The 18,866-nt window shown below is 40.2% G+C and overlaps 1 protein-coding gene across 4 annotated transcripts in view; it reads right to left on the reverse strand.

The window, feature by feature from the left end:
- Positions 1 to 18,866, reverse strand: part of ubr4 (ubiquitin protein ligase E3 component n-recognin 4) — a 49,238-nt gene that overhangs the window by 24,535 nt on the left and 5,837 nt on the right. For 2 of the 4 annotated variants that reach the window (XM_070839787.1, XM_070839786.1), the window contains exons 10-42: positions 18,557 to 18,616; positions 18,202 to 18,392; positions 17,723 to 17,822; positions 17,365 to 17,502; positions 16,822 to 16,939; positions 11,808 to 11,995; positions 11,140 to 11,296; positions 10,920 to 11,005; positions 10,642 to 10,811; positions 9,973 to 10,252; positions 9,402 to 9,534; positions 8,836 to 8,915; positions 8,604 to 8,732; positions 8,160 to 8,342; positions 7,898 to 8,020; positions 7,568 to 7,797; positions 7,214 to 7,332; positions 7,011 to 7,108; positions 6,606 to 6,763; positions 6,308 to 6,514; positions 6,030 to 6,131; positions 5,844 to 5,944; positions 5,313 to 5,700; positions 5,054 to 5,117; positions 4,729 to 4,920; positions 4,208 to 4,278; positions 3,250 to 3,397; positions 2,359 to 2,592; positions 2,052 to 2,222; positions 1,767 to 1,949; positions 1,094 to 1,252; positions 622 to 774; positions 191 to 418 (exon numbers count right to left, since the gene is read on the reverse strand). In XM_070839787.1, the coding sequence (XP_070695888.1) occupies positions 191 to 418; positions 622 to 774; positions 1,094 to 1,252; positions 1,767 to 1,949; positions 2,052 to 2,222; positions 2,359 to 2,592; positions 3,250 to 3,397; positions 4,208 to 4,278; positions 4,729 to 4,920; positions 5,054 to 5,117; positions 5,313 to 5,700; positions 5,844 to 5,944; positions 6,030 to 6,131; positions 6,308 to 6,514; positions 6,606 to 6,763; positions 7,011 to 7,108; positions 7,214 to 7,332; positions 7,568 to 7,797; positions 7,898 to 8,020; positions 8,160 to 8,342; positions 8,604 to 8,732; positions 8,836 to 8,915; positions 9,402 to 9,534; positions 9,973 to 10,252; positions 10,642 to 10,811; positions 10,920 to 11,005; positions 11,140 to 11,296; positions 11,808 to 11,995; positions 16,822 to 16,939; positions 17,365 to 17,502; positions 17,723 to 17,822; positions 18,202 to 18,392; positions 18,557 to 18,616 (5,142 nt within the window). Of the gene's footprint in view, positions 1 to 190; positions 419 to 621; positions 775 to 1,093; positions 1,253 to 1,766; positions 1,950 to 2,051; positions 2,223 to 2,358; positions 2,593 to 3,204; positions 3,398 to 4,207; positions 4,279 to 4,728; positions 4,921 to 5,053; positions 5,118 to 5,312; positions 5,701 to 5,843; positions 5,945 to 6,029; positions 6,132 to 6,307; positions 6,515 to 6,605; positions 6,764 to 7,010; positions 7,109 to 7,213; positions 7,333 to 7,567; positions 7,798 to 7,897; positions 8,021 to 8,159; positions 8,343 to 8,603; positions 8,733 to 8,835; positions 8,916 to 9,401; positions 9,535 to 9,972; positions 10,253 to 10,641; positions 10,812 to 10,919; positions 11,006 to 11,139; positions 11,297 to 11,807; positions 11,996 to 16,821; positions 16,940 to 17,364; positions 17,503 to 17,722; positions 17,823 to 18,201; positions 18,393 to 18,556; positions 18,617 to 18,866 lie in introns of all 4 variants that reach the window. The other 2 variants (XM_070839785.1, XM_070839784.1) reach the window with 1 other exon arrangement.

An 18,866-nucleotide genomic window follows, 5' to 3' on the forward strand; every position in this document is an offset into this window, starting at 1 on the left:
TTATTTTCAATTAATCAAATTAATTTGTTTTTAAATGGTCAACCAAACATTCCAAAAGAAATGCAAGAATGCACTGTATGTATAACTACAGTGCAGACCCTTTTAGAACACACATTTTGCTGTGATAACATTTTATACATCATTGGTTCTATGGGTATGATTCTATGGCCTAAATATACATCATGCTTACCTTTAAGTCTTCGTGGTTAATCTCCAGTACATTTGTGACATAGAAAGGGCCATGTTGGGCACTGCTGGATTCGTCCATGAGCTGGGTGTACATGTAACCTGCTGACGACATGATGGCGATAATGTTCTTCCCCTCTTCATTGAAAAGGAAGGTAGCATCACGGATCTTGGAACTTGGTAGCAGGAAGTAGTACATGGGACTCAGGGCATCCACTGATAAGTCATAAATCTGTTTGGCAAGGGACACAAATAGAACAAGACAAGTACAACAAGTGTTTTCTCAACATGCAAAAAGCAGCATAATTATAGGTACATGTTGAGCACATGTGACTGTATTCCAAAAACAAAAGAAAAATTCAATCAAATCATCAATAATAGTTCAACATTCTAACTTAGGGTACATACAAAGTATCATTTTCTCTTAACGCATACCTTGACAAAGTCAGCTGTGATGATGGCAAGTTCAGTCTGTGAGCCTGGTAACCAGATAGCTTTGATGATGAAGTTGCCAGTAGCCAGTTGTGGGTGCAGCACTAGATGGTCTGACACAGAGCCAGTGCTACTGAAAGTTAGTACATGGCAGTCCTGGGAAAAATTAAAGAAAAAGTACAGAACAGTCAAACAACAAATTCTTAAACAGCAACCATTCATGTTAAAAAGCACTTTTTAACATGAATGGCACTTTTTACACTTTTAACACTACTTAGCTATTGTTAGCATGAGTAGTTAGCATGCTACTCTGAATTCCACCATTACAATCCAGGGCAACTTAGTTGTTGTCTTCTCTCATGAGAAGAATAACTACATTGTTGTCCATAGTGTTTTTAATAGCTTTATTTACACACATGTATTAGAAAACACACAAAAGAACAAGCATAAACTTTGAAGAAGCTAGTTTTCTGACCTTGAGGCCGCACACGGCCAGGTAATCTTCATTACAAGGGTTTCCTGTGAGACTGAGAACAGTGAAGGGGACTGGAGCAGAGGCCAGACGGGTCAGTGTCAGCTTCCTCTTGCTCGAGTCAGCCTGTTTCAGGAGAGTGGACAGCTGCAGAACTGTTATCTGTGAAGAAGGAGATGGAAAGAAAATGGGTTACTGGGTGCTCAGACAAAGAAAACTGGTAAAACTGTAAACTGGTATTGACTGATTTGGGCAGTAACAACCAAAGCAACAAACCTCACCATTAAATAAAATTCAACAGAAATGCACATTAAAAGGGTGTATTAACTTCATAATGAATTCCAATTACAATATATACAAATGTATATTATCAAATGTGTTAAAACCTATTCATTGAGTTTAAAAGGTTGATAACACCACATTGTTTTTACTGTAGGAATGAGATGCTGACTAAGTGGAGGATGTCTGCCTTAATTTCAAAGAATTTGCAACAAATGTATTAGTAGTGGTGCTCTATTCCACAGCAAACTCAACTCAGCTATACCAAATACCCCACAGAGATTAATTCATATCAAGGTAAACATAGAATTCTCCACTAAAGCTTTCTGTATTATTACTATTGTATCATAATAATATCATTACTACAGGATCCAGCTTACTGGTTAGTGAAGCTTACCTTTCCCTTTTCATGGCTGACTGCAAGGTGCTGGCGGCGGCCATGGGGTGAGGACAGGACGCACATGGCAACACGGCGCAAGACATGTGCACTGATGAGCTGGCGTATAGTTTGTCCCTGGTCACCACTGTAGTTCATCCTCACATTCTCAAAAGCTCCTTCCTGTGAGCCAAGTGTGGGCACCTGATGAAAAACACAGCAATTTACACATAATTTATTATAGACAATGATGTTTCCAATGAGTTTTTCATAAATACATTGATTTTTCTGTACAGGTCTTCATACCATCAACTGGTCTGTCATCTCCACAGTTTTGTCCTGAGTATGCAGTTCATTGAGGGCTTGCTGAGCCCGGCTGCTGCTTCCCACTGCTGATGCCTGCTGGAAATTGGTCTGGATGGCTTCCATGAGAAACATGAGCATCTCTAGAATGACTGCTGCAGTGGACGATCCCATCTGTTGTGGGGAAAGTGAGCCAAAAGCTTGAGTCACACAATGTACAGTGCACTGCATGTAAAAGCAATCTTAAATACCTATTAATAGACTGACTTGGTGATAAATCCAGAAAAGAAAAAAACACATTTTCTCTTACCACTTGTGCTAGTAACTCTTCCTGGCAGCCCTCAATGCTCTTGCACACACTGCTCTTCTTAGGTCTGTCTTCATCACCAGGTTTGCCATCACAGATGGTGACCTTGCCCTTGTCGGAGGGCGAGGCATTCTGGTGGCGGATAGCGCTGTCTGGCATACGCAGTTCACTCTGGAACGCAGAAGACTCTTTCAGAGTGGAGCCCATGCCGCTACTGGGGCTGCGTTTGACCAGGGCCTGTGGATGGTTAGAGACAAAGTAGAGCAGTGAGAACAGCAACATTGTTGATATGTGCATGCACAAATAACTGAAGATGGCAGCACATCAAATACAAGCTTTTCAAATAAAATATCTAATTTGTCTAACTTCTTTACAGTTAGGATAACCTGCTTTTGTTTTCACATTGCTAGCTCCTCCACTTTGTGGAGTACATATTTAGTCAAAAGGAAGGTAAGAGATTGTGTTGGATGGAGGCATATTTTATCTAAACTGCCTCCAAAAGCAAACAAAAATCATGGACTGACAAGACTCATTACTAATTTGCTGCATGCCAATATCGTATACTTTAACTTGTTATCTCCTTGAACAAAACTATTACGAGTTATTGTAATCTCAAGACTGACACAGAAATGTAGTTCATGGTTGGCTCATCATCACATGCACATTCAAATGTCTATTATGTAAAATTAACTAGGAAAGCTAGCCTTTTCAATAAACAAAATTATGACAACAGACATTCATAGCATGATTTCTCATTTTCTGGCCACATGTGTGGGCTAGCTAAAACCCTGACCAAATGAAATGACTGGATGGAAGTCAATGGGGGAATGACTTGCAAGCCAAAGTTACCGCTGTTGTTCTCTTCCCATGATGACCTGAAGTATTCGGTCTCACCTGGCAGCTGCCATCCTCTTTGGCACCGCAGTCACAGAAGAAAGAGCCATATTTGGCATAGGAGATCTCATGGTCTTTGTGACAGACCTTGGCGCACACTGTGCACACACCTACCCCATCCACCATCTTACAGGTGTGACAGTGGTACCTGCAGAATGAAAAGGACCAGGACAAGACTATGTATAGTATATCAACTGTTAAATAATCACAGAGTGCTGACATCCAATTCTCATTTGGGTATGTACATAAGAGAATCACAAAAACCTTAAACAATGCTGCTCCCAGGTTAGTTTAGACCCTACAAAGAGAAACTGCTTCTGCATTAAGGCATGTTCATGTGTTGGGGAATCAAAACTAACACTGATTAGAAAGCACGTGTCACCAACACGATGACCTGCATAATCCTGCATGACAATTTATGTTCAGGTTTAAAAATCCCTTAATTTGATTGTGATTAAAAGTTTAATTTAGGGCTGCCCACTAATCGTCGACCAAATGTTCGAGTCTCAAACTCAGTACAGGAGCTCTTTTACACAGCTTATGCGGACGTTATTTGGTAGTTATTTACAAATAGTTATATGTGGTGCGTGAAATCTAAAGAGTGGGATTATTTCGAGAGGGTAAAGCAGAACGCTGAGACGGTCTCCTTGCAGGCTTCCCCAACACACTCAGAATTATCACCGCTTTCGCACGCCGTTAACTCGTGGCTTGCTTTGTGCATGCACTTGTAAAGTATATTTTAAAGGCTCATTATTATGGTGTTTTTCTCTCTAATGTAGCACAGTATTAATGTTACTTATAATATTCATCTCAACCCTGGAACTCAAACCATTTTCTAATGCCCCCACAAATAAATAATTCAATAAATAATCTTTGGTCAAGGGGGCAGCCCTAGTCTCATTCAAAAATAAAACTGGACCAAAACTGGAATCACAAGGAACAGTAGACTTTTCTTTACCAGTGCTGATTCATGAATTCCTTCTGAGTAATAGTGAAGGTGCAGAGTTTGTTGCAAAGGGAGTCTTCATCCTGTCAAACAATGACAAACATGGAATCTTCCATTTACAAACTGATGGAGAACAAACTGAATAAAGTTAAAAAAATGGCATTAACTGCATAGCATACTTGATTATATTTCAGTGACAATCAATGGGTATATACTTCTAATCACTTCTATCATATTGTCAGTTCCTAGCACATCACATTACGCAATTGAGTCTGAGTATGATTCTTCTTTGACAAGACCAGAAGATAACAGCTGAAATTGGTCAGAAGGTTTCACTGTATAATAATTTGGCTTCTGTATCTAGTTAAATCCTTAATGTAAACTTGGACAACCTTGCATTGGTTTCTCTCTGCAGTTGTTTTCACAACAACTTACAATTCCACATTTTTCTACATCTTATATTCAGGCCTGTATACATGACATTACAAAACATGGTCTGTTTAAGAAAGATGGACAAATGGATGAGATCTCACAGAGTCTTCTGCCTGAGAATCATCTTCCTCTACTGCAAGTTCCTCCACCCAGTCTGAGTCCACTTCCATTGCCTTCTCTTCTCCCTCCATCAGCAGTGTCGATGTGCCTTGGCCACTGCTTTGCCGCAAAGCATTCATCACGTCGGCCAGATAGGAGATGATGTGGCACGAGCATTCCAGCATACTGGCATGCTGAAACCAAGGAACAGACTGCACATCACTTACTTGACGGTTTACAGTTAAAAATGCTACCAACTTCCTTGCCAAATGGGAAACACATGTTCGGCCAGTTTTAAAATTGGAGAAATATACTGATAGAACTTACCTTTCCTTGAGATAAGTTTGTGCTCACTTTTTCCACGACATTCTTCTGTGTTAAATACTTTTTGCTGCAGAGAAACATTACAGTAATTTGTGAATGAATATTCACTTTTTCTACTTGATAATGGCTAAAGGGATTAGGCCATCTTTTACTACTTTTTTTTATCTATAGTAATTACTCTGAGTCATGTGACCAAGCATCATAGAGGTCCCTGATGTGAATGAAATTAGGGAATACCATGTCTGTGAAATTGATTTCTTACCATCTGGTCAACCAGTCGATAGCTGCCCTGTGCAGTTGCAGATGGCCGGCCCCTTGTCCAGCACTGGCAAGTGTGGCCATGATGACCATTAGCTCAGGGAAGCCTGTTCCATCACCATTGGCCAGCATGTCTGTTGCCATGGGGATGAGTGTGCTGAGAAGGACAGTGCACACTCCTTCGCCGACCTGGCTGTTGTCACGCACAATATGAGTGGTGAGCACCTGCAGAAGCTGTCGGTTTTCTTGCACTATTTCCAGTTGCTCTGAGTCCTTTGGTGGGGTTGCTGTCATGCGTGTCAGCCAGGACTGCAGACGAGAGGGCTCCACACAGGCCAGCTGGGCCAGCGAGCCACACAGACACAACAGGCTGGGGTTTGGGCTCTTCTCCGCTGTGTACGACAACATCACCGTGAGATTTAGGCATATGGAAAAGTCTGATGCATCTGCAGCTTGCAGCTCTTAACACTTTTATCATTACAACCTTTATATTGCATTTGCTGATACACATGAACTCTGCCAACAATAGACTTACTGAGCTGGAAAAGCTTGGTGAAGAATTTCAGCACCCTGTTGCAGAACTTTGCTGACAGATTTTCGTTGGCTGTCGCCATCATAATCTGGACAAGCTCACCGCTAGAAAAAAGTAGCACAAAATAAGTGAGGCAGTTGTATAAATGTGTAATGACAATGCAGCCGGTGCTATCAGCTGAGCAAATACCTGAATGAAAAGAACTCTTCCATGGCCTTGCGGACTTGACTGCTCTCAAGCTGTTTTTCAAGGTACTGAAGGCATTCCTCAAGGACAGATTCATCCAAACCACTAAATAAAATGAGAGAAAAAAGGGTTAAGAGCAGTGAGACTCAATCATGCAATAAAGTGATATATCCATACACAATATGCTAAAATAGGCTAAACGCCTATTTCAACTACACAAAGTTGTATGTTAATATAAAATATAGTGTTTAATGCAGGTTTAACTAATTATCAAGTCAAACCTGTTGGGGTCTGAGTGATTGGCAATGATGTTGTAACAACCCGTCACCAGACGCTCATAGATGCGGGCTAAGAAGGCGTCTGACTCTGAGGGGCCGAGGATACGCTCCAGTGAGGTGCTGCTGATCTCTGCCACACTCTCTGTGCTGCTCTCCAGGAGGAGGGGCAACAAAGTGCGCACAACCTGTGAAGGATTCAGCTCCTCTGTGCTGAAAAGACAAAAACACAGAATATTTATCAGATGCTATTGGTTATATGCTAAATGATTCTGTTTGAGAACAGGACTGCAGAAGTACTCACACAATGAGGTCGCCAGTGAGGCGAACCAAAGAGAGAAGGATGTGTTTAAGAGAGGACGCCAGAGGCAAGGACTGACAACTCAGTGTGCCCAGATGAGCTGCTTGGATGGCACTGATGTAGCTCTCTGATGGAATGGTATCGTTGGCAAACGCATTTCGCTGAGACAGAAAAAAAACACAATACTGTTAGTCTCGAAATCGCAGGATATCTCTTACCACCGACAAAAGCACCAAAACAAAAAATGCAGTGCAGTGGTCGGTGCTGAGCAGAGTGGGTGGCACAAAAAAGAAACGTACACATCATCCTTCAAGGCAGACTGAGTCACTGGCTTAATACAACTGTTAAGACCACGGTTAATACAGAAGGCACAAAAAAAAAAAAAAACTATATGAAGTGCTCACGTACCCATGAGCCAATGTTGGGGAATTCATTGGTGTGAATGCTGTTCCAAGTCTCACAAATTGTCTGTACAGGTGATGGTAAGTTCTGCATAATACTGTGACCTGAGAAGTTACATCAAAAACAAAGTTACAGTTAAAACAGTGAGTGTACAGAAAGGCTGTGAATATATAGATTAATCTTTAATCCAGGGTACATTTTTCACATACCAAGCATGTTGGCTTTGCAGCGGGTGGAGCCAATGGACAGAACTGCAGCATAACCTTGAAGCTTGGCATCTGTAAGCTTGTTCTCCCCTTCCTCTGGGATGTTCATTAGTAGGTAAGACCTGGTCATAGTTTGGTTTTATGATTAAATTGTTAATACGGCTGCCTTAAAAAAACACTGAAGTGATGAAGAGGGATGAGATAAAACTGTTGGACAATAAATTAACAAAATCGGAAACCATTCCAATCACACTTAAATCACTTCAAGTCCAGCTTGCCAAACATAATGCATGACCTTGCCAAGCACATCTGATGTTCAGTTATTGAATGTTGAGTTAGACTGACCCCTTTTCTCACCTTGTGAAGGCTGTGTAAACATCAGTGAGCTGTAGTGTGGCAGGCAGCAGGTTCTTTGTGATCTCAGATGACTTGTGGGTGTCTGCCTCAATGGCAACCTTGGACAAATGTTCATCTAAGGAAACCTGCACTTTGGAGATGACTGCATCCAGGGTATAGATAGCTTGTAAAGAGGGCAACTGATGAAGTGGAAGGATGACGTTCGGGTCTACACTGGAGAAGGTGGAAATCTGCGACAGAATCAAGTCATCAAAGAAAGACAGTTGTGTTAAGAACTGAGTTTGGACAACAATCGATACTCAGGTCAACAATGACAAAATTAAGCTTTACCTGTCTGGCAATGTATTCCTCTGCTAATTCCACATCATATCTAACAGTACTGCACTTAGCAGCCGTTATTTCAACCAGTGAGGCTGCTTGGTCTGCTTTCATTCCCTGCTTCACCAAGTGCTCCTGTCAGTGATGACAAAAAAATCACAATGAAGAGCTTAAGACATTACATTATTCAGGACGCAGTGCAGTATATTGTGTATGACAGTTTATTTGTTTTATGCTAATTAGCATTATGTAGAACTTTCAGGTGCCGACAGACCTTGATCCAGTTCACGTAGGTAGACACCCGGAGACGTGAGGACCATCTAAGCGTGTGCAGGATGTCGCTCTCACTGGGATCGCTGCAGCCAGTCTTTAGCTGTTCCATGTAGGCTTTTGAGGGTGGTAAAACACCCAGGATCCTCCACAGTATCAGGAAGTAGTACTGAAGGGAGCATGCCTCCTGTACAGGGTGAAAAAAACAACAAACATACACTGTTTTCCAATCCTCTCATAATGATTGCGCTGGTCTGTTTTGCTACCATTAATTAAAATGTAACACCTCCTGGTGGTGTGTAACATTAAAAGGTTTCCAAATCAAACAACTGGAAGGCTGGAACTGGAAGGACATTAAGGAAGTGCAGCCATAGTCATGGAGGTGCATCATGTGCTTGTTAACCCTTTTTACTCAGTTCATGGTTTGTTCATATTCACATGTTATTACCATAGGAGTGATGGGTTTGTTCTCCTGTCTTCTCGCTGTGTCAAACTCAGAGCCTGCTACCAGGAGGGAAATGAGCCATGAATACAGTTCATCATATTTCACTGATCCACTGAACAGCTTCGGAAACACCTACCAGGGGGGAAAAAAAAAGTTGTTTGAATACTGTAAGACACAGGGGAAAACACAATTTACTCATTTATTTAGATATTTTTGTTAGAGGTCAAAGTCTTACCTTGCTGTCCAGTCTGCTGATATCATCTTCAGACGCCTCAGGGGACAGAACGCAGTAGAATTTTGGCTGAACATTTGAATCTAAAAAAGGTTCAAACACATGAAAGCAGAAATTTATTTTCATATCTAATACCACCACAGCCACATCCTCATCACAGATAACAAATACAGATAATAAGAAATACTTACTTCAAAATTACTGAAGTTTTATGCACATTTTCTAATTTATATTATTAAGCACACAAACAGCACTGTTCAGCCAATGATGATAGAGGCTGGAACAAGTAAAGACAATATGTGCAATTCCTTTTCTGACATTTTATAAGACTGAAAACTACACTCAACAATATGAGCAAAAGACATTTTTCTGTAAATGGCTTGCAGGAAGTAAGCGCCAAAGCACTTACATACAACATACAAGTAGGAGATCAATACCATCAAAGTGAATATTTGAGACACTCAGGGAAGACAACACATGCAAATTTATACTAAAAAAAAAAAAAAAAAATAGTCCAAGCAACAGGTGATGCTTTGGGTAAAAAAGTACATTTGCTGCTATGGTCTTACCTGCTGAACAATGTTTGGCCCAGTTCTCCTCCACCTCTTTGAATCCATAGTAAAGTGGGAGACCGCTGCGTTTGCTACCATCCTGAACAGAACTTGGCCCAGTGGATGGTGGCGTGAGGAGATTATACTGCACCTATAAAAAATATTCAGGATAGAGAGTCATCATGGTAACACACAGAGTGCCACGTTCAAAGATACAGCATTAATGCATTCAGCATATAATGAGGACTTGTACCACCACTATGTTAGGCAGTTCATGTTACTCCTATAGCTGAGTTGATCAAAAAAATATTAAAATATCTCAAAACAGCAATTTACCAAAACTAGAAACCACAGAAAAATGCGAATCTTCAAATTCATGTTACTTCAAGTTACAGTGAGGATATTTTTATAATAAAATAAGTCTTGCGTAATATTCAGAGAGTGAGATCTTTAAGGTTGTTCTGGATTGGTGAAATATTTAATTGATGCATTTGCTGGACAGTATGTTACTTGAAAAGTTAAAGTAAACTTAATTGTGGGAATTTAACATCAGGGCAAGATAATCATCATTATAAAACAAACTACTAACCTGTTCAAAAAGGTACAAGGGAGCCTTGGAGTAGTGACGCAGCAGGTAGTCAAAAACCAGACACAGGCGGGCCAGGTTGAGGGGCACTGCCTTCAGCTGGGAGTCTCTACTCTGTGCCACTTCAGTGATGGCCTGGGTGACCAGGGTCAGGACTGTCCGTCGACCACGCTCCGACAGATTGTGGAAAAGGAGCAGAAGAAGCTGGAGGTGCTCCACATTAAGGTCGTCTTCTCCATGAACAGAACTCTGGATAGTGTGCTGCTTCAACGTTCCCAAAAATCTATCAGAGCAGGAAAGAAGAAAAAAACTAAAACTGTGTGCAAATATAAGCTTGTGCATGTTTCAACCAGTGCATTTTCTTTACATCCCTGCAGCTTGTGTGTAGATCTGCAAAAGGGTGTCCATTATTCAATGTTGGTAAATATACAAATACTGATCAACTTAAAATGGCAAATTCTTTCACTTGTCTCTCAACGCGGATGGTGAGTGAAAGTGAAGCAGTCCATTTTCTGTGTTATTTTTTGTCATTTTCAGTCAAGAAGGTACATCAGCTTAAGTATAGCTAAAGAATAACAGATATCCAAAGTGTTAGAGTGATGGTGTCAAGAGAAAAATGTATAACCAGTCAATTGTACACGTGTCAGACGACCATTGACATAGTTCCCATACCTTTCCCAGACTTTCATACACTCAGGCACATCTGGTTCTCCTTGCACACTGGCTTTGTGCTGCCATATGAGGAGAAGCCTGGAGAGGACTGAGAGTGATTGAGGGTGAATGTACAGAGGCCAGGGACCCTCAGAAAAGGGTGCAACACCTAACTGCTGAAGAAGGGTGCTCTGGGAATGACAAGAGACACAATTATAAGTTTGTGACATTGAATAAACAATTCACAGAGATTTTGGTGCTGGTGAACAGGATACTGGCATTACAGACATTCCTTTTACCTGCAGGGCTGGGGATGGAAGATCTGATGTTACCAGGGTGTGGTTGAAGTGATACAGAGCTAAAGAAAACACTTCATCTGAGGAGCCTGAGGAGAGAAAAATGCATTAAACCTAAACCAAGTTAGTCTGCACTCATCATTAGCTACCAAGCCAACTACAGTCAACTGAGGTAAGATCAGATCATTTGCATTAGCATGCAAATTATTTTTTCCAGGCATACCTTTGACATCTTTGTCCACATCTTTGATGATGCTGGCTAGTGTAGCCATGTGCTGCTCTGTAAGAGACACGCTCAGGTAGTTGCGAATGAAGTTGTTCCTGGACTTGAGCATTGAGGTGGTGATGAAGTTCAAAATGCTGGAAGCCAAACTGAGGAACTATGGGAACAAACAGATTTGAGTTGCTGGGTTGTCACATTAAAACCAAAAAACATTTCATGGGCTATTAATAGAGACATAACGACGGGTATGATTCTTTATTCTGGGCTTCATGCAGCAATATTATTACCTCTGCCAAACAGGTTATGTTTTCAGTGCTGTTTGGTTGACTGTTTTACTGTGGGATTACGGAAAAACTACTGGTGGAAGGTTGTAGTATAGGCCAAGGACGACCTCAATATAATTTGAAGCAGAACAGGATCCGACTCACAAAAGAGCAGTTATAGACACTCTAGACCTGTGTCTAAGTGAATGGTGTGGTGCTACTAAACTTACAACAAAACATTTTTTAACTTAGAATTTTGAAAAAAATACCCAGATATATGTGGTGGTTGCACTTGCACAATAGCATACTGCAGAAGACTGGACTATGAGCCTTGGCAGAGGTCTGTGCTCTCTGAGTATCTTTTTATCTATGCATGACGTCAAGCCCACAAAAATTTGTCCTCACCAGTTCTGGGTCTTTACGGCCAGCTAAAATGTTGCCATTCTCGCTTGGATTCTGCTTGCTGGGGCTCTTCAGTCTGGGAGAGGTCTCCAGAGGTGGGGGAGGTGGAGGGGGTGGGGGAGCAACTTTGTCTTTGGTGGGTGAAATTGTCTCTTCAAACCAAAGCCCCAAGATGGGTTCACTGTCATCATCTGCAGAAAAAATCCCCAAATTTATATGAATTTCATGAGAGTGGCGGTGAGAAAATGTCCCAAAACTAAGATATTTGTGGAGTGGCAGCGGTGACATCAAACAGCAAAATGTAAAAAGCTTCAAACTAGTTCATGACACCTACAACACTGTGAAGGCAGCAGACAAGAGCAAAGGAGTGCAGTAAATAGTGAACATATAGTGACGTCCTGTTGGTGAATATCCACTTAAAGGACAATATTAAAGAGATCTTCAGAGAATATTTCCCTCAAAAGATATCCACTTTTAACTGCTATCAGTAAAGTAGTGAAAGCACCATTTATTGTATTAATTTTCCCTTTTTCTTCAAAAGCCATTAAAACAGATAGTGAAATGATAATGACAGATTATGCTGCAGTGTTTCCCCATTTCTTCCAACTGAAAACAAATAAGGCTGTTATACAGTGTCCCACGTTCTCATAGCGAATATCCTTCCTCAAGATAACCTGCCTTTATTATGAACACTAAATGCTTTCAGACTTGTGTAGCTTCAGTAGAATCCTGGAATTTCCAACAAAATCTAGTATTGGACTTAAATACGGTTTTGAATACCTTGATGCTTGAGAAAAACTAAAATTAATTAAGAAATAATCAACAAACATAATCATTCAAATAGCACATAATGTTGAGTTCATAGCTGCCTCTGTGTGTGTGTGTTCTTACACATGCCATTGCACCACTGGCAACAATGAGACAAAGGTGGATACGTGATGCTTAAGTGTGTTGTTACTGTCTAATGGAAGCTGTACAGCATCTACTGAACTGAAACACACTGCTGCATTATTCCGTAGCGGAAAGCATTTTGTTACAGTCAACATGTCAGCCATTGAATATTAAGATTTATATACACTAGCAACATGCTTCAGCTTCAACAAATGGCGTAAAGTTAAAGGAATAACTTTGCAAGCTCTTGACTCTTGACTCTTGATTTTTAAGCACAGGATTAAATGATATCTTGGTGTAATAGTACATGGTCGATTTGTTCACAAACCAGATATCTTTGCAGCAGTGTGGCACTAAAATATCAAAACAAAATTCTATTGTGAATCAGTGTGATTGACTATTTCAAATCACTATATTTGCTCTAAACGGATGCAAAACCTATTTGTCCAAACTAATATTCAGTGTGTTACATTCAGCAATGACGACTTAATAAGGTCTGGGACACAAAGCACATATGTCATGAACACTGGAAAATACAATTACATAAAGTGTCATTTTCTCGTCAAAGAGGAAATGAAAAGAAAGTATCTACATTTTGGAGTCCCAGAAGGTGTCTTTCTTCAGCTTGACTGTTTTCTCCTCCTGGTGTCCAACAAGAGGTTTTTTGGTTTGCCAGCACAAAAACACTCAGCTACCTCAGAGCTGCTGCTCTTCGGTATCATAATATTTTATCATGGCCCACTTAGATTCCATGTACTCCCACTGGACACATGATGTATTCCTTTGGATTTCAACACCTGGCAGACAGGGACCTCTGTCAAATGGTCTTAGTTCACCCTAACAACAACACGTTACAGGGGCTGTCTCACATCCTCACGCCACCTGATCCAACTCAAGTGAAAGCTCCGCTCCTTTCTTCCCAATGTGTAAGACATATGTCTGATTATATGACTACAACGTTGATCATCAATCTCTGGCCTACTATCACGTACACTACACTACCTTATGCTCAAACATAGTTTCTGTCATGGAAAGTCAGGACCACTCAGGTTCTGCTCAAGTAGGCTATTGATTCTCATCAACTGCACTTAACGTTTCCCCGTCAAAACTGTAGAATCAGATGGTAACCAGGAAACACAAGACAGCCAGACACTAAGATACACTATTTCTGTCGTTCTCTCTGCGATAGACAGCTGCATTGAGGTGACCAATCCAACACAGCAAAGCTAAACTGATTGCTTTTGAGATTTTCCACATCTAGTCAGCGAGTTCAACTGCATTCAGTTTATCACTCAACCTCCTGCACTAGCACCGAGTCCTTTCCCACCAGAGGAGTTACATTCAAAAAGATATATTTTAGCCCTGGGCGTCCACCACAGTTTCCGCTTTTGCTTGCCTCTTGACTGGCAACACACTGAACTCTCACACCTATCCTTGGGGTGGCTTTACAAGGCCTAGTCAATTCAGTAGCTATGCATCAATAAAATACATTCTAGCAACGTTGTAATTAAGCTTCAAAAGCATCTCACGGCAGACTTAGTCAGTTGAAGTATCTACAGATTCATTCAAATATATAAACAAGAAACAATTTTAAGTGTTAAAATACAGAATATCACTTTAAGTTGATATTCACATTTGCATGCAACATACAAAAATCATAACTTTTCAGGTGACAGCAAGATGTAGTGTAGTGTGTTTAAGCCCAACGTTTACAAGCACAACTGGAATTTATTGTATTCAAGAATAATACCCCCGTTTTGACATGGGTCCTACATTATTTCTGCATAGAGGACATTTTTAGACGCGTGTGACTAGTAATGCAATGAAAAGTAAGAAGAATAATGACGACCAAAGAAAAAACTAATTTGATCTGAGGTAGGGCTAGGTAATATGACCAAATTCATTTGAACAATTTACCTTAATATTGACAAATTACTAAAATGTGATGTATTTTAAATGATATGTTCTGTCTGACACGTCTGCATTAAAGTCTGCAAGACAAGGCAGGGGGACAGACTAGATGACAAAGGGGTGATGTCATGTTTATAGGACACAACTCTTGAAAGCGCATGGGGAAAACTTTTACCCAACATACACATTTTTCCATCCATCACCCAGCTCTGATCTAAGGTTTTAATGCCTGTAAGACAGTAATGAGCACCCACATGTCAACACCACAGGTATTATCCTTTGAACCACACTGAGCCACAGGTGAACCTCTTTGACTTAACAGCAAAATTTAGCTCATGTCAATTTTAGTGGAGGGCACCTTTCAGACAAGGGGCTGCTTTGCCAAAGCCTCTTCATCTGAGGCTCAGCCATTTTCTAAGCTATTAGGGGCCACAGCTCAGAGCCTAAATTGTGAGACATACAATAACAAAATGAATCTAGGACAGTGAAGTGGACACGAAATCTTTGACCTGAGGACAGAAATCTGCTGACCTGAGACACAAGCTGCACTTGTCTTCTCCTGTCTTCTCTCTGCTGAAATAGTAGACACTGTCAACTACGCTGTCATTGTGTGATGAAGGGACAGAAATTAAAATTACATCACTGTGCGTGTATATGTGTTTACCCTTCTCACTGCTGCCATAACCTGACAGACTGATCCACTGACAGCACACCTGTTTCACTGCTTCACTGATACACCTCAGCACTGACACTAGCTCAGAGATCAAACACAGACATGACCCTGCTTTCAACACCTGCATCTACAGAAACCTGACACATACACCTTGAAGGCATTATGCAAAGCTTCAAGCTATTTCCTGTTGGTCAATTTAGTAATTTAGTGATGCCTCTATCACATCTACAGTTACACAATGCCCCAATTATATCTTCATTTTATTGTCTACAAACGTATTATACTTCCTAGAAGTTTATTCTAGATCAGATTTATTAAGTATGCATCAATATGGAATTTCAGGGACAATAGCCATAGCCGATAATTATCCGTTTGTTGTGGCTTATACCAATAACATAAATCCCACATATGTAATGTGAAGAGGAAAATAAATGTTTAGATTGACAAAGTCATTTCACTGATATGTTTGAAGAGCCCTCAACATTCCTAAAACAAAGAATTCATGACTTTAATGTAATGACCATAATTATTTTTTCATAGTTAGACAGGTCAATGCCAGACAGCATCTTCTCACTGACAAGCTTATACAGACTACAAATACCATTACATACTCTTGGATTAATTTAGAGTTTCAGAAAACCCTTGGATTCAACGTGACATGCAATTAGTGCTCAATTTTAGCTCGCTCATAACAAGGCAGTATAAGTATGTTCCCCACTGATGTTTAAATGGGACAGTGAGTTTAATGCAGTGAGAGCAGTTGCATGTTTCAACGAGTGTTTTAGAGATTGCTCATGGTGTCCTCAGTTTGCTGGACTTTTGGATAACGAGCAGAGTTGTCAGCGACTTTGGTAAAATATAATTCCAAGTGTTTTTCATTCTCTCCACTGTGGCCTCTCTGCTCTGTGTATGTATGTGTGCAAACATGCAGACACACACAGAGAGGAGAGGAGAGAAAGACAGAGAGAAACAAATCTCCATACAGAGCCACGTTTTGAGTGCCATCACTAGTCCATAGCCATGCTCCGTATTATTGGGCGTAATTATCGGCTGAAATTCCATTATCGGAAGAATCACAAAAACTACAACGACAATAACTTTGGCTAATAATATATTGTGTATTCATAAAAACAATATTGTCAATGGATCATTTGTGATAATGAGACATCTTTAGATCAATACAAAGTCTATAGTCCCTGCATTATTGAATACTACTAAATAAATATCCCTTTCATCATTTTATTAACAGAGTTTATTTGTATTTCACCTGATACGCCAACATCCCTGTCTTCTCTTTGTAGGAAACCAGTTTTGCTGCACTGCATTTTTTTTATAAGTAATTTTGAGTGTATTGTTTCTTGTATCATCTGAAGCAGGACTGAAGTATAAAACTATGTCCAGACCACAGCCAGAGGTGTGATTTCTTCTTGTTCAGCAAATCTAAAGTTGCTATGTGAGTGCGAACTCTAGCATGAACTTTGGATTTTAAGCAGGCTTTCTGAAGTGATGATGTAATTGCTTAAATCCAGAGTGATAAAGTACCTTGACTGCTATCCTCCTCTGTGCTGCTGAAATCATCCTCATAGTAGGTGTTTGAGTCTGTAGAGGCGCTGGCATCGCTGCTGACTGAGCCCTTCCTCTGGCGCTGGAGAACACACGCCTGAAGGAATAAAAATAAATAAATAAAATAACAGTCTTAATGATGATCACACTTTTCAATCTTTCATTTACGCTCTTGTCAAATCTGACATCAATTTTATTAACAAAGCAGTATGTAGAGGACACAAAACAGCCACCAAAACATTTCTCATGTGTTTGTTCCATCCAACATTTAGGATCATAAAATACGTTTTGTCTTGAACATATAATTTTTCAGCTAGTTGAGTTCACCTTTTGTGTTATGTCACTTCACAATAATGAAATATCCATGCTTAAAAGAAAACTTTTGTCATTTAAGAGATTATAAGTCTTTAGAGAAAAAAACATCTTTTGGGTGTGCATCTTTTGATCTTTTATCTGTTTTCCAAGAAGCAGCCCAAGCACTTTTCTTTTATGTATGCAAGTATACCAGTATAGTGATTGCACCTTTTTGTAGGAAGTGGAGAGAAGGGTGAACAGCAGGTTGGTCAGGGGCACAGAGTCGATGAGCCTTTGGACCCTCTGGATGGAAGTGCTCTGTGCCATAATGTTGAGCTCGGCTGGCGGCCCATCACTTGCCCAACCCTGCAGGTGGGAGGAGAGAGGAAGACATGGCTTTAATAAAGGGTTTCTTTTGTGTGTTGATCATAGGTTTTTCTTGTTTTTTCATTTCTTTATTCATGATTTATTTATTTTAAACAAATTAGTTAACATTCCTGATCCATTTTTTATTTTAGACTTAAAGCTCAACATCCAGCATGGATACTTTCCTTAAAATATAACAGAGAGCAAGTGCTTTACTCACCCGGTGCAGAGCCTCAACCTGCAGATCCTGGAAAAGTGAAGTCAACAGTTTGATGGCGTGGTTGGCCAGGATAACAGACAAAACTCCAAACCCTTGGTGTCTTAGGAAAGACAACAAAAAGAAAAGACAAAAATAATTAATGTACACAAATACTCTTAAGTTAAAAATTACTCTTGAAGTTTCACATTTTTTTTAGATATCATACTAAAGTGAGGATTATATAGCTTTTTCATTCATGAATGAGGAAATAATAATAAAACATAAACTCACTGTACACCCAGACTAGTCTAATTTTAAATATAGGCCTTTCTCATGACCTACTAAAGCTTTACAAAATGTAAAAATTTCAGTCACCACTGCTCACACCTCCATTTATATAAATACAAAACTGCACAACTGATGAAGATGAAAAGACAAAACGGAGCCACACTGTCTTCAGAAACATTATATTAACTTATATGAGATTTTTTGGAAATTACCCTTTGCCAGGACCAAGTTTAGGCGATCCCGCGCCATCCTTGGTGCGAGCAGCAATGTCCCGGACACGCAGGGCAGCCAGGGGATCCTTCTCTTTCCCTTTGTCCGCCAGGGCAGTGGGGCTCAGGTTAAGAATCAGGTACAGACTGTTTAAAAGGCACCAGGCTCCAAGCAGCTGGAAGTTCTGATAATGCTGTAGTACACGGACAAGTAAAAAAACAATCAAGATCACCAACAGCTTATTTTATAAGAAGTTCAAAAGAAGTAAACCTCTGAAAGGGCACAGCCTTAGTACATCAAACTGTACTGAACTAGTATTCTTCTTCTTCTGATCTTGCACTCAAACAGAGTACTCACCTCTCCTCCAGCTCTGCGGGAGTTGCTGATGGCTTGTCCAATCATTTCATAGATCTCCAGCTGTCACCAACAAAAATTTTGTACTTGTTACCATTTTAAATGTGCTGTGTCTTGATTAGATACACATGCTACCAAGACGGTCATTAGATAAAACACATAAGGAGATTTGATGCAATGTAAAAATATGAAATAACCTCTTCATAGGCCCAGTCAGAAAAAATCTTTCATTACCTGAAGTCATTAAACACTTACTCTAAGCCTACATACAAACTTGTGAGCAGAAACATATAAGTTAGGGAATAAAGTTTCT

Source organism: Pempheris klunzingeri, chromosome 11 (assembly GCF_042242105.1).
Source record: "Pempheris klunzingeri isolate RE-2024b chromosome 11, fPemKlu1.hap1, whole genome shotgun sequence".
NCBI classification, from domain to species: Eukaryota; Metazoa; Chordata; class Actinopteri; order Acropomatiformes; family Pempheridae; genus Pempheris; species Pempheris klunzingeri.